Source organism: Falco biarmicus, chromosome 7 (genome assembly GCF_023638135.1).
Source record: "Falco biarmicus isolate bFalBia1 chromosome 7, bFalBia1.pri, whole genome shotgun sequence".
Classification (NCBI taxonomy): Eukaryota; Metazoa; Chordata; class Aves; order Falconiformes; family Falconidae; genus Falco; species Falco biarmicus.
Window position 1 is genome coordinate 19,723,367 of NC_079294.1, and position 15,573 is coordinate 19,738,939.

Here is a 15,573-nt window from a genome sequence, read left to right on the forward strand (position 1 = left end):
GGCGTTGCTATTAAATGTGGAAGGCATGTGCCTCCGTATTCATTCAAAACCAGTTTAAATACTTGCTTTCAGACAGTGTCCTAGATCACATAGTACAAATAAGACAAAGTAAAGATGATATGGTGCCGAGCTGCTTAGTCTAAAGGCTGTGTGTAGCAGCAGCTTGAATCTCAGGGGAGAGAGGGCAAGGGCTGCGAGGGGAGGAAGGGAAGCGGGCAGAGAAGGCTGCAAAAAGACCTCGCCGAGCCCTGGAGAGTCGCGAGCGGTCGGGAAAATGTGGTGTCTCCCTATTTCATGCTGACCCAAGGAAAGGGTGACCACCATCCTTGCTGCCTGCCGCCTCCCCCGACCGGGGAACTCTTCAGAACGGGGCTGCTGGCCCCGCATGACCTCATGATGACAACCCCCCTGGATCCTGGGGACCACGAGCAACTCGGCTGCGAGCCCAGACCCCGCGGGTGACCCGGGAGCGCCGCGGGTTCAGCCCAGCCGCCCGCCCCGCCCCGGCCAGGGCCGCCCCGCCGGGGCCAGCGGCGCCCGCACCCAGGGCGGGAGCCTCCGGGTGGAAAACGGAACAAAAAAGTGCTGGCACAGAGGGGCGCGGGGGGGCGCCCACCGGCTGCGGGCGGCCCGCCGGGGGTGAAGGCAGGCGGGCAGCGGCCCGGGTTCGGGCGGCGCGCTGGCACAGCCGGCCACGGCCCCGGGGTACCGGCTGGGCGGTCCGATGGCCGCTGGGCCGGGCGGCGGGGCCGGCTGCCCCGCGGCCACCTCGCCCCGCGCCACCGGGCCGGGACAGCTCCTGCCAGCGCCGCCGCTGCCGGCGTGACGTGGAACGGCATCGCAGGCGCAGGGTTCCAGCCCGCCGCCGGAGCCCTCAGGGGCCAGTGCACCGCCAGGGCTGCGCGGGCCCCGCCGCCCCGGGACGCGCGCGCCGGGCGCCGGCGCCGGGCCCAGCGGTCTCGGCACTAGATTGGTGCTGCCTGGGCCGCGCGCAGCACGCCAGTCTCGCGCTCACTGGGCCGGGCGCCGCGCCGCGCCGCGCCTGCCCCGCGCGCGGTTGCACCCGCTCGCCCCGCCCGCCCCGCTCCGGGGTGGCCCCGCCGCCTGGCCCCGCCCCGCTCGGCCCTGCTCCTCCCCCTCTGCGCTCGGGCCGCTCTCGCGCTCCTGTCCCCTCCCCCCCCGCTCGCTCCCTGTCAGTGCGGTGGCTGCGCCGGGAAACATGGCGTCGGAGGGGATGATTTTAACGAACCACGACCACCAAATCCGCGTCGGGGTCCTCACAGGTAACGGGCCGCGGCCGGCGAGGGGAGAGGCGGGGGGGAGGTGGGAGGCGGCCGCGGGCCGGTGCGCGCCGCCAGGCCGCCCCGCGGGCTGCCCCGGCCGCCGTCCCCTGTGGCGGCGCCGCCGCTGCGCAGGGAGCTGCCGCTCCGCCGTGCGTGCGGCGGCCTCGGCCTCGGCCCGGGCCCGGGGACGGGGACGTGGGGGCGGCGCTCCGGCCACCGGCGCCGCGGCGGGGACGTGTGCGCGAGGCCGGGAGGCGTCGGGCGCCGCTGCCGCAGGCGGGCGAGCGAGCGGGGCTGCCGGGCGCCGCAGCCCGGGGGACTGGCCAGGGAGTAACCCGCCCGGAGGGGACAGAGTGCGGCGGGGGGCGTCTGGCGCGGGGGACGGGGCCGAGCCTGGCCGGGCTTCTTCCGGAGGCGGTGGAGCTGTGAGTGCGAAGGCGTTCGGGAGAAGGGAGCCCGCGGCCGGCGCGAGCTGCGGGCCGGCGGGAGCGTGGCCTGCCTTCCCTGGGCGGCGGCGGGAGGCGGCGGGAGGCGGCCGGAGCTCCCGGCCCCGGGGGATGCCTTTAGCGTGGCACGCTGTGCGCGGCGAGCACCCTTAGGGTGACTCCTTCCCCTCCCCCTCCCTGGCCTGCACTTTCGGGCGGGTGGGGGTGCGTTGCCTGTGTGCTTGTGTTGGGAGGGGGAGGAGGGCATGTGTGATGCCGCTGCTCACAGCGCATGGATGATGCTTTAATGAACCCCTGCACATGACATGCAGTGGTTGCACAGAGCGGTTCCCGGACCGGTACCAGTGCTGCAGGCTCCGAGGTTTCTTCTGCCTTGGGGCGGGGGGGGCTTTGCGGTTATTCCGGTGTACCGTGGAGCTCGGCGGTCCGGTGGAAGCGCGGTAGGCCGCCCAGAAATGAAGCCCCGGGGCGTGCGGGTGTGTAAGGGCGTAAATAACGTTTCTGGTGAAGGAAGGGCGAGAGATTTTAGTGAAATTTTTGCGCGTCAAGCTCAGTAGCTTTTATCGGGAGCCTGGGAAGACATGACCGTTCATTGAAAGCGGCGGTGCGAGCGCGCTGAGGCATCGGAAGACGTTCGGAGTGAAAGAGGATGCATTCCTTGGGGCGAGGAGGCCTGGAGTTAACCTGAAAGTTAATCATTAAACCCAGCGATATTTATTTAACGCGAACGCCCCCGGCGGCTCACGCCTCCTTCGGAAGCGGGCCCGTGCCCGCGGTGCTGGGGGTGTGTGTGCTGGGGGGGTGGCCGTGCCCGCAGTGCTAGGGAGGAGGGGTGCTGGGGGATGGGGGGTGTCCCCGTGCCCGCGGTGCTGGGGGGCCGTGTCCGCGGTCAGCGGCCGGGGCCCGGCGGGCGCTGTTCCGCCGGCGGGTGCTGAACGCGGCGCGCCCCGTGGGTGCCGCGGCGGCGGGCGCCCGGCCCTTCTTGGGAAGCGGTTGGCTGCAAGGTTATTCTGACGGGAAAGCGCTGGGAAAGCACGGTGTGGCAGAGGTGGAGGTCCTCAGCGTTGCATTCAGATTTCAGGCAGTCGTATCCTCAATAAGGACAGAGCAGGCCGGACCAGGTGCAAGAGTCCAGCTGGGGGAGTTTGTACCTTTTGTTCCCGAAAGCTGGGACTTACGTGCATTATGTATTATTGTAAAAGTTAAAGTGAGGAGGAGGTGTCTGCTAACAGAGTGGTGTAAGTGTGTTTTGCACAGCTTCGTGCTGTACAACTTGGATTATTATTCTTTGTTGATCAGTGAGCTGTAATAATTTTCACCTGTAAGTGTTCCCAGGATGCAGCACCAGATACATATGGTGCTACAATCATTTAAATAATGATTAAGTCACAATAGATTCGGATAATCTTTCAGAATACATAGGTTTTTATTTTGTGCTATAAATCCTGTTTGAGCACTATGAAGCTCTTTTAACTTTGTATCCTAATTTGCAATTCCATTGAGAAGAGCGTGTGGTCTGATTTTAATTTTTTTGTTAAAAGGCATAAGCGAGCATAACAGTTTTAGCCCTTTTCCCCTCACTGTCACTGTTTTGAATTGCAGGCTGAAAAATTTTGCAGAGAACTCTTTTGCCATTTTGAAAGGGAACATCTTGGTTTGCAGTTTTCCTAGACTCCTTTTTGTCTATGTTTGTAGACATGAAATACAATTTTATATAAATGTGTTTCTGTAATATCATATATGTGGCCAAAATTAATTATTTTCCACTCTGGCATTTAATTTAACCCCTGAAAGAGAGTATTTCTATTTTAGAGGGTTTGGACCCCCTAGTTGTTTCTGCTCTTTTAAACTTAAAAAATCTCTCTTCTGAATTTTTCTTGTGGAAATGAACTAATAATCACTTCTTGGCTGGTGGATGAAGGAATAAGCGTAGGAATGGAAAGGTTAGGTATGAGCACTATTTTTTTTTTGCTTTTTGTTTAATCATTTAGAACAGTTCAGTGATCAGAAATTAATAATTAACATAACATGACTTCTTTAGTTTTTCTAATTAAGATCATGGCCATATGTTTGTTTTGTCAGCAGTATATACTTGTGGGTTTATCAGCACAGCCATATAGATTTATGTTCCTATTAGACATGGTATACTCAGTTTAGAAAGTACAATTACTGCACCTTATGATAGTGTTCAGATGGAATTTAAATTTACTTATGAGTAACTCCTTTGAACTAATTTGGAATAAAGTTCTGTGTTTATTTTTAATTGAGGATATAAAAAAACTATTTGGGCATGCTGTTAGTCTTGTCTGTTGTCAAGATTGATGCACATGGCTTGAGTATATTAATACAGAGTGAATTTTTTTTTGTGTAGCATAGTTTCATTGCATTCAGTTTTGTTTTGCATGTTATTGTATTTAGTTTTGCTTAATAGATCTTTGCATCTTTGTGTGTATTGGTAGTTTCCTATCTAGAAGCAAATGTGTATTTCTTCACCTGTGACAAATTAAGATGGGTACAACGGATTAGAGAAATAGAAAGTTTGCTTATGGTTTAGCCAAAGTAACTTATTGTGTTCAAATGCAAAATTTTGCAGGATGCAGCACCTCGTGTTTTCAAAAAAATACTATTTGTTAACTTTTCTTATATCCAAACTGTCAAGGTCTTTTAGTTAAGAGTCTATGAGAAGAACGGAGTCCATGATTAGGACTTTTTCTCAATGTGGAAGAGCTGTCTTCCTGAAATCTGGGGAAGTCCTTTAGTGTATACAGTATCTGCTGACTTGCAGATGTCTTTCATGTTTATTTTTGAGTCCCTATACAGAAGGTTGTAGAGTTAAGCTTATTTAATGGAACAGGGGGAAATATAAACAATGACAGATTACAAAGTCATGAAACTTGTTGTGAACTAGAGGGCTATGTCTTATGTGAATAGGAAGTCTCACCAGTTTGTGGCTAGAAAACTGAGTTCTAATCTTTGTGTGTTGTTTTTTCAAGACATTTTGCAACATGTGAAAAGAATGCAACCATGAAAGTGTCATATCCAGCCCCAGTGTTTAATGAAGTGTTCAGATTAAAGGTACTGCGCACTTAAGTTCCAAACCTAGTTTTCCCTCTTCCACCACTGATACATAGCGCATGCACATGAACTAATAATGGAGCTTCAGTGTTATGTTGTCATTGGGTTACGCTTATGGTAAAATGCATTTTAAAAGGACTGTAATGCTAACTGTCAGATTGGGAGAATATTGTTATGGAGAATGAGTTTTCAGGGTTGGGCTAACAATGGCCAAAGCTTTGTCATTTATATATTCTCAATATCTTCTTTTTAAAAATGAAACACAGAGAGATAAGTAACATGGAGTAGATAAATGTAGTCATTTTCTCTCTTTTTTACTTATGGTAAAGGTTGGATTATATGCATGTGCTATCTGCAGTGTTGTACACCGGTGCTTCCTTAGTAAAATACAGATCTTGATAGAGAATTACTCTGATTGCCCCTTGCAAGTCTTTCATGTTTGGGATTTCTGTGACAGAATGGTTGTTAATCAGTTACCGTTGGTGTCAGGATATTGGACATGGATTACTAAGTACAGAGTTTTGTAATGCTAAAGTTGGCTAGAAAAGAGAAGGCAATGTGCGTGGTACCCAGAATTGAGTCAATATTAGGTCATCGTTCACTGGTGGTGACATTGGTAAAAGTTACATAATCTGTGAGCTTTCTTGTTACGTGAGGGACTAAGTGGCCTCTTGACTAGAACCATCCAAAGAGATCTAAACGATGTTGCCATCTCCACTAGCCTGATGGAAAAAAGAGACTCTCGTTCTCTCTGGTTGCCCTTTTATGTTGTCATTTTTCTTCTCCATCCCCATTTTCTTCTTCTTTACCTCTCTCTTTGTTTTCTGTCCAGTAAGCATCTAGTGTAGCTGGTCAAAACTTGATGTTCTGTTACATGTTTTTTTCAGAATATTCCTGATAAAACTTGTCAAATCTGGGGTTGGCTAATAAAGCTTCTTTCAGTGTTTGTCTGCTCTTGGGGCAGGTCTGTGAGAAAGAGTCATCTCTAGACACAAACAGCATTTTCTGCCTTTGTTCCTCTTTTTGTATTGTTTTTTGCTTGTTCTAAAAAACAAAATATCCCAGGCTAACTTTCTTTTTCAGGATAGTTCTATTGTATTTAGTATTGATTAAAAAGTGGTGATGCAGCTTTTTACCACTATGAAACATTTTTACAATTAAAATTACAAATGCAATCCTTCACTAATCATTTCTTCTTCAGGTACTTTATTCTTCCTTTCCTCTTCTAAGTAGAGATTAAAACATTTTGAATGGTAGTTGTTGCCATGGGTCTATGCAACAAAGCAAACGGAGGTTTCTGAATGCATAACCTCAGATTTTGTTTAGCCTCTTAACACTTAGCATCTTTAAGTGTCCGAGACAGTTTTGTTTGTTGAAATGACACAGCACGTACACATTGTGTCTGAATTTATCACTTTGAAGGAAGTATTCTTCTCGGATAGTGAAGGCCTCGTCTACTTGAAAACATCATCCAAATGGATTACCTGGGCAGATCTGAAGTTCACTGATACAAAAGTTCCTCAAAATTATCTTGGAGAAACATTGGGAACAAAATACTTACGCTGTCACTGTTTGTTGGTTGAGACTGTTAGAAATATGTATGCTGATGGTTTTCCAACTGAAAATTTGTATGCTTCTCTCAACTTTCTTCTAAGGCTCTTCATTAATAGCAAGCCAGTTGAAAGATCTTTTTCCTCAATTGTGTTGCTATTCACATTTTGGACATGCATTAGAGTTACAGTGAACTTTCTTACAGAGTGTGCGTGGGAGGGTAAGGACTGACATAAAATTTGCTAGGGCTTATTGCCAAATTGCCCTAATTGTCTAAATTGGAGTTGGTTAGCTTTTTGCTTGTGATCTGCCTTTGTGTCAAAACCCACATCTTATTGGGCACTTGTCTTCAAAACACAGGTTCAAGTCATACTTTTCCTAGGATCCTTAGTTTTCTTCCAAGTACTTCGTTCAGTGAATGAGTGGCAGAAGTAGACAAATGCTGTACTTCCATTAAGAGTAAAACATTCTAGAGTCTAGCAACATTGGTTTTTGTCTTTCCCAGCTGCAAGGCTGTCATAATGTTGAGTTTATCCGTAGAAGCTAGGAGATCTCCCTCTTCTCCATTTGTAGCTGTAAGTCTTCACTAAAGCATTTCTTTCTATTTTTTTGATATGGCTGTGATGATAAGCTTTTTGCTAGTGAAAATGATCGGTACAATTGTTCAGTTTCCTTTTTATAGTGTAACAGTGCTGAATAGGAACCTTTACCTTTTACGGTTAAAGAGGAAGAAATTCCTGGATTTTTTTTACCGCCCTGTTTTTTAATGTGCGGTGTGGAACAAAAATTGGTGACTGGAATCTCGCTGATACAGCAGACTACTTACGGTTTAATCTGCTTGCTATGATAGTGCTTTTTAACTGAAAGAAGTGGAAACACTGAAGTTAAAAGCATATAAAACAAGATTATTTCCTAACTGTACATGGATGCTTTAATTAATTCCTACGTATGTAAGAAATGGCCATTAATTTGGAGGTTTATGTGTTCTTATAGAGCAGGGGTGAGAAGTCTTGCAATAATCAGTGTTCCTTGATTTGGAGTTTACTTACCCAAATACAATTGAAAGACTTCCACCTTCGCCCATGCTCCATGCCTGCAGTTCATATTTAGTAGTACGGGGCTTATGCATTACATTATGCTTTCATTTACTTTTCTATGTTTACATTTGTCCTCTTTTCCAGTAATGTGGAAAAATCTTTTGTGCTACCTACCTTAAAAATTAGTGAATGTGGATTTCATGACAACCAGCTTAGTTCTGGAGAAACCCTGAATTGGTTTGCTGGCTTCATTAGATGAACAATAGCAGATTATATGACCATCAGTCCCTGTTTCGGAAAGTCTAGCCTACAAAAGCCTGATACAGACATGGAATTTCTCACCTTTAGTGTTGATTTAGCCATATCTGACTGTTTGCTTGTTTCCAAGTAAGAGTAAAGCATCTTTTGTTGAGAGGTGCTTTTATATCATATTCGGATTTCACCCAGAGCTTTTCGGAAAATTTCTATCTTGAAATTTATAACACTTTATAAAAGCAAAGAAGTTTGCTGTGCAGTGCCTTTGTGAAGTGAAAGTTAAGATTTTGAGTTTTCTTTTTTTTTTCTTTCTGCTTTTTTAGTTGTTCAAGCTAAAAAAGTCTGAGTATGTGGGAAAGTATTTTTTTTTCTTATTCTGATGGTTGCAAACCATCATTCTGATGGCTGAAAACCTTATTCTAATGGTTGAAAATCATAGGTTGAAAACCTATTTGCTGATAGGTTTTAATTTTTTTTTTTAAAATAAGGATAGTTTTTTGTGGTCTGCAGTTTGTGAGATTGATATTATGTAACAGGAGGACATGATAACTAAAAATGAGAACAAATTTTAGCTCTTCTTAAGGTCTTGAAGTACAGATTAAATAAAACAAATGATTTACATTCTGTGCCTATGTGTAGATGTAGTATGCAAGTCTTCTTGAATTGAAATGGTCTTATTAACAGTCTTGTGTATGGTAGAATTCTTGAAAGCTTAGCAGAATGCCTGAAAAAGCTGTTCTTGGAGAAGAGAAGGGTAATAAACAGCCATATGGGAAATAAGCAGGTAGCAGCCTTTGTTTGTGGAATATTCTTAATTAATAAGAAAGTAGCATAGCCTTTTAGTTTTTTGTGTTTTTTTTTTTTTTTTTTTTTAAATCACAAAACAATTGAGAGAAGTAAGTTACAGTTTACAAGGAACAGTAATTGCATTAAAAAAGTGCTCAGGAAAAGTAGGCTTAATTAGGCAGTTATCTTAGAAAATCTCGTTTTGCAAGTAAGAGATTTGTATGTGATGTTTTGTTTACTTGTTTTCATACTAATTTACTGAGGCCTATTTTATGCCTAACTTACTCATCAAGTGGAAAAAAATTAGCATAAACCCTCAAGAATAATCTTCTATGTACATTTTGCAAAATCCTGCAAAACAGGGCTCTGTCCTACTATTACAAGGTGGGTGAATGATATTAATGGTATTTTGTAAGGAATAAAATGCATTGTCTGTTCCGCAAACTGTGAGATAAATAGCAAAACTTCCACTGGCTGACTTCAGGGATTTAGTGAATAGCTACGTATTACAAAATCTATTTTTGCGGAGTAAGTGGTTTTTAATGTATACCAAGACCTGAAAGAACTGACTCAATGTTAATTTAGCTCTGTATGCGAGTTACCTAGAATAGTAATCTTCAATAGTTTTATACTTAATATGAGACTTCATTGCGCATTCAACATGCAAATTGTAATAGTAGACCAATATTGTAATATGTTAAGTATTGCATACGTCTTCAGGACCACAACTATAGAAATGCATAGAATCATTTGGGTTGGAAGGGGCCCTAAAGATCATCTAGTTCCAGCCCCCCTGGCCTGGGCAGGGACACCTTCCACTAGACCAGGTTGCTCAAAGCCCCATCCAGCCTGGCCTAGAACGCTGCCAGGGATGGGGCATCCACAGCTTCTCTGGGCAACCTGTTCCACTGTCTCACCACCGTCACAGAGAAGAATTTCTTTCTAATATCTAATCTAAATCTACTCTCTTTCAGCTTAAAGCCATTCCCCCTTGTCCCATCACTACATGCCCTTGTGAAAAGTCCCTCTGCAGCTTTCTTGTAGGCCCTCTTTAGGTACAGTTAAGGCTGCTCTAAGGTCTCCGCCGGAGCCTTTTCTTCTCCAGGCTCAACTACCCCAACTCTCTCAGCACACAGGAGAGGTGCTCGAGCCCTCTGATCATCTTTGTGGCCCTCCTCTGGACTTGCAGCAACAGGTCCGTGTCCTTCCTATGTTGGGAGCCCCAGAGCTGAACGCAGTGCTGCAGGTGGGGTCTCACGAGGGCCAAGTAGAGGGAGAGAATCACCTCCCTCGACCTGCTGGTCACGCTTCATTTGATGCAGCCCAGGGTACGGTTGGCTTTCTGGGCTGCAGGCACACATTGCTGAGCCATGTTGAGCTTCTCGTCCGCCAACACCCCCGAGTCTTTCTCGTCAGGGCTGCTCTCAACCCATTCCCTGCCCAGCCTGTGCTTGGGATTGTCCCAGCCCACATGTTTCTCAGCTATACTATTTCCTCTTCTAATTAAATTATATTGCTTATTATGTTGTAGAGTGAAGAAGCCGAATGCATGTGGGCTTTGAACCATATTACTTTTTGGGCTTTTGAGTACTTACTGCGTGGTTATGAAACTCTTAGTTTTCTACAATTTCTTCATTGTACTGTATATTGTCGGGAATTTGAAGTCTATGTGGAATATTTTTCATTTGAAAAGTATTTCTTGTATTTTGTTGGTTTTTTTCTGTATCATATATAACTTTTGAGACCTAAAAGTGGGAAGTAGAAATTGAAGTATATGGTGTGGGTTTGTATTTTGCTGGTGTTCTGGATTTTTTTGGGGTTTTGTTGTGTTTTAGGTTTTGGTTTTTTTTCATGTATGCTTTGGGGGATTTAGATTCATGCTGAAATCTAGGAAGTGAGCTGTTAATCAGAATAATTTTATGGGAAGCTGTATGGATGAAGAACAATAATGCATTCTGCAGGAATTAAAACAAATTGCAGTGAAGTATCCTGCAGATCTGACTCAGAAGAGAAAGATTCCTAGGATCTCTACAAATGACAGAATAGACAGAGATAGCCATTAAAAAAATAATACCCCCTTTTCTCTTAGCAAGCTGCTTTTAATGCCCTGATAGGCTGTTTAGGGAGAGATGGATAGGAAGGCCTGAGATGAAATCTGTAAAGCTTTCGTTCAGTAATTCTTGGAGAGATACTGAATGTGGCACTAGTTAGGGATTTGGCAAACCAAGACACTTCTACTCTGATACTTCTTACCCCTTCCTGAAACAATTTTCATGGGCTTATGAGGACAGACCAGACCAAAAGAGATGTTGGGGTCAGGCAGGTAGGTATCCTTTTACCTAGGTACTTGAAAATCTTGTCTTAGGAAAGTTTGGGGAGCAGTGTATGTTTCTGGAAGGAGAAGAATTCTGGGAACTCAAATAGGTATTAGGTATCTTCCCACTGACATGATTCTTTCGTATGCTGTAGAGTAGCGTCATAGCAGTGTAGATGGTGAGAAGCCAAAGGCTTACTATGTACTCCCTGTCAGAATCTTCATCTCAGAATCAAATCAGGAGAAAGCAGCCAGATGCCTAAAACCAAGTACATATCTGATGAGAAAAATGCCTGTTGTTTCCAGCAAAAAAACACCCAAATGTTAAAGGGAATAGGTACTTCCCATTTCCTCTGTTTTTAGCTTAATTTTCCTTTTTAGTTGCCTGAATATTCAAGGGGAGACATTAAGCAAGCCTACAGCAAATCAAGGATCCTCAAAATCAGCTGCCTTGGAAAAATAACCTGTAAATTAAGCATACTTAGGACAAATGTTGTGAAACATATCTTCAAAAGACACACAGGGACAAAGCGTTTCTGTAGATAATACTCTGAAAGCTTGAAAGATGCTGGGAAAAAGTTGCAACAGGTGCTTGTATGTGTGTAACTCCCTCTGATTAAAACTTCAGCATTGCTGTTAGGCTCAGATTTAATACTTTAAAAAAGTTTAGAGAGTATTTTTGAAGAAAAGGTATATAAAGTGGAGTTTTTTGGGAATGTTTTTGTAATCTCCAGAATTTTCTACTTGATTATGATGTCCTGAAAGAATTCCTTCTCAGATAGTCACTCCAGTGATACTCCTTTTGCCCTAATAGATGTATATAGTAGATCAGTGAGGTATAACTACTTAGCTACTAGCTTTAGCTAAATCTAACCAAAAATACTTCTAGTTATTGTAAAATATACTTGATGGCAGATTTTTTTAATGATCACTTCAATTGAACAGACTGAAAAGTCTGGGAGGGGGGTGGGATTTTCTTCGCTTCTAACCTCCCATTGTGTGGGATTCCAGACCATTCTGGACATGCAGAAATTTGTTCTGGCATTTATTTAGCAAAATAAAGAAAAGGAGAAAACAGTAAAACTTATGTAGAAAAACCAGGAGACTTAAGAGGGTGTTGAGATTTTTTTGTAGAAATCTTTGAACTTTTTCAAGTAGATGTGACTACAGTGTAGTGCTATATGGCGTAATTCTTTGGATAGAAGGCAAAGCACAGAGCTTCAAGAAGTTGGGAACAGGCATGTTAGTAAGATGTGTACGGTTCAAGTTGAGTATATTTAAACTGCTCCAGAATCTAATGCTATTCTGACATCTGTTATTTAGGAACATTCTCTGTTCCACAGTAGGGAGGTAAGCTGTAAAACCTTAAGGTTTGATCTTGCCAGTTAAATTCTAGTGCAGTAAGAATTAAAACTATTACTAGTGTCTCCAGTGTGCAGGACCTTCTTACCTGAATGACACTCAGGGTTTTTTTTCCTAAGTATCAAAGATCAAAATGGAAACTCTAAAATTCTCGTTAAAAGCAACTACTGAAAAAAGCAACTGCTGAAGAATTTTCCTGGGATCATTAAGCCTCAAGAAGGATGCTCACCTGCCTGTTCCTATTTCTTTATTCCAAAGGGTATAGCTCTAGTTTATGCACAATAGTTTCAGTACATGACTTTTCTCTTTGGCTTGGCAGTTGATCAAAGAGAATTAGTGAAAATACTAGTTGTCATTTCACCATTGTTTTGTCAGAAAAGGGTTCAAGTAGACTTTTTGGAGTACTTTGATGAACAGAACTTCTTTCTTGAAAAGGCATCTGAGGCTAATTTCTGTATAGCATTAAACTGGGACATCATGGATTATCTTTAATATTAGAAAAGTCTCTTAATTACTTGATAGCTTGTCTTACATTTGGTTATTGTTATTTGTAAGATGCTGTGAGGACTCATCAAATAATAAGGGAGATTTTAGATGTGAAATAGTAATCATATTCAGTATTTCTTAGCAGAATAGTAGTAGGTTCTGGTACCCTCCCCAAAATTTTAGCAAGTCTTCATATTCAGATTATTCCTAGTATCCTTCTTCTGCACTGAACAAAGACCTGCTAAAAATGTTCTACCTGTTCTACAGCCTCTGGAAAGTAAATTCAGCTGTGCATGTGAAAAATACGCAGACAAAACCCACTTTAAAATGAATGGTTGAGGTCTCATTAGCATCTAGAAAATATCTTAACAATTAGGACACATTGAAGAGCTTCCTCTGTGTTTAAGATATTGTGAAAACATCAGCCTAGAGCCAATTGAGGCAGTAGCAAAATATATATTATAATTAATTCAGAGCATACATTTAAACTTAACCCCCTACATGCTGACATTTCAACAAGCAGCCATTGCAGGAAAAACCAAGCAGATGCAGAAATTCTTTATATTTGGGTAAGCAGGTGTTCTCTCAATTCTGCAATGATAAGTAGACAATTAAAAAAAATAAAAATCTTTGCTTTTGTCCTGTACTTACATAAATCATTTGACTGTAATTCAGTAAGTTAACTTAGCGTTTGTGATTTCATTCTATTTGAGTAAGCAGTACAGCCTTAAAGAAGCAGATTTGTAGAGCAAACCACTTACTGCTGGGGGTTTCACACCCACACTATTCATGATGTTTTACTTCATGCTAGCTGAAAACCTATGGATTGAACTCTTAAGTAATGGTTGGGGTGCATTAGGTGCACTCTTGGAGTACATCGCATTTAGTTTGTCCAAAACGAGTTCAGCATTAGTGCTTTGATCCTTCTCTGCAGCGTGAACCAAAGTGTGGTGATTGGGGGCCGTCAGGAGATAGCTGGAAAGCCACACTCTTGAACCCAACAGAAACACTAATACAGAGATGCTGTTGACTATTATTTGCCTCCACAGTGTTGTGTGCACACCTCCTACAATTCTTGTGTCTGCTAGAGAGGTCTTCCAGTGGGTAGCACTGGGGACAGTTCCCTGATGATGGGAAGTGTCTGGAAAGATACTGGCTCTTGAACTGTTCCTGTGACTTGAAATTACTCTTAAGATAGCCTAAAGTAAAACTCAGTAGTAAGTAGAAGTATTTCAAATGTCCAAATTAACCCATAGAATTACAAATTTTTATAAAATCTATAGATGAAAAAATGACAGAAAGAGCATGTTTACACTAACAGTTTGGACAGGCCGTCCCTGTACCTAGCTGACTTGCCTGTTAGGAAAATACATACAGCACTTTTGTCAGGGATTTTGTCTTCCTTCACTACATCTCCATGTGCGTTATTCAGAGATAATTTTCTTCTGGTGTACCACGCAGTCTGCTGTAACTGGTCACCTCTTTAGAGCCCAAGGTTTAATCTTATGCCTCATGGGATTTTGGTCATGGTTCTACCATCAGTGCTGCTTGTTCAGTGCTGTGCTGTGCTAGCATAACCTGTTGTGTGGCTGTGTGGTCAGGCAACTGAAACAGGTAAGACTTAACCTGCCAGAAAAAAGGGATCCTTTCCAGCTGAATCAGCTGTGTGATCTGGTTCAGCACTGAGCTCTACCGATTTCTGCTTAAGTAGGAGAATGGTGAACAAGGCTGGCAATTCTTTTACTTCTACTCTCAAATTTTTTAGACTCTGTTCTTTCTTTAGTGCTTTTCTATCCTGTCACTTTTCACTCTGTGCAAAACAAATTTGACTGACTAACCTAATGGAAAACTGCTCTTCTTTTTGGGAATTACTTTTCTGCAGCCTGAACAAATTGAATCAACTCAGTGAGGGACCTCAGGAGTGCCAGTGTGAAGGAGGGGCTGGACTGCACAGGTGGGATAGATAAGGATGGGAGATGGGACTTCTGCTTTCTAATCACAGCTCAAACATGTGATCATGTGTTGGTTTTGTGTAGTTCACTTGCATTAATTCAGAAGATAGTCTTGACACTCCTTTATCTAACCAAGTGTTGTCTCCTTTCTTAGAAGTTTTGCTTTGTCAGGCCAGGTATCCTATCAGTGGTATTTGCTAGCTTGTTCTGACTGATGCGTGAAAGCTGCCCCTGCTGAATAACAAGCAGGAAAAAAACATAGTGAAGGAAGGGAAGGATTTGTCCATTATAGGAAATTATTTTGTGGAGGAGGTAACTCAAGATATAGTTTTCCATTTTGTATGTAAACTTCTTTGATTCTTGTGAGTAGTAGCTAGGTGAGTGTAAAGACTATGGTAGGCATTTATGTTTAATGAAGAGCTGAACATTTGGTAACTTGCATGTGTTAAGTAGGTAATGAGAAAATCTGAACATTAGACTTCTGCAATGTTAAACTTAGGAAAAGGTGAACACTGTTATGCATTTACACACGAGTAGGGTCTCTTCTTGTTAATGTGTAATTTTTAATAGTCAAAACTTCTAACATTTATTTTTTGTAACTTATGGTCTTGACTATAGTGTGCCTGACAACCAGTTTGAAGACTATATACATATAATGTGTATAAACATTTATTATATATCAAATAATAATTAATAAGTATATGAAAAATTACCTATGCCTGCTAGATCTATTTTGCCTTCTGTTTGAGAGAATTCTTTGGTACCATTCAGTCTGTCATCTTACTTAGGCTCAGTATAGTTTTTCTAAGCCTGTCTTTACCAGTGTGATTAGCTAATATGCTACCTGAGGATGCGAACCTGATATGTACTAAATGGCAAGTTGATATGCTATTGACTTTTTTTTCTGTTATTGGATGCCTGTCTGTACACCAACTATTTAAAACATCTGCATGCAAGATCATTTTCTAATCTTACTTCTGTCTTGCATACCACCTTCTTGCTCGCCTGAATAGAATCTTTACCTTT

General features: G+C 43.4%; 1 protein-coding gene across 9 annotated transcripts in view; it reads left to right on the plus strand.

The window, feature by feature from the left end:
* The first annotated feature begins 1,127 nt into the window (after positions 1–1,127).
* Positions 1,128–15,573, plus strand: part of GPHN (gephyrin) — a 296,958-nt gene continuing 282,512 nt past the window's right edge. For 8 of the 9 annotated variants that reach the window (XM_056345747.1, XM_056345749.1, XM_056345748.1 and 5 more), the window contains exon 1: positions 1,128–1,283. In XM_056345747.1, coding sequence (XP_056201722.1) covers positions 1,220–1,283 — 64 coding nt within the window. In that variant the 5' untranslated portion in view covers positions 1,128–1,219. Of the gene's footprint in view, positions 1,284–4,722; positions 4,805–15,573 lie in introns of all 9 variants that reach the window. The other variant, XM_056345753.1, reaches the window with a different exon arrangement.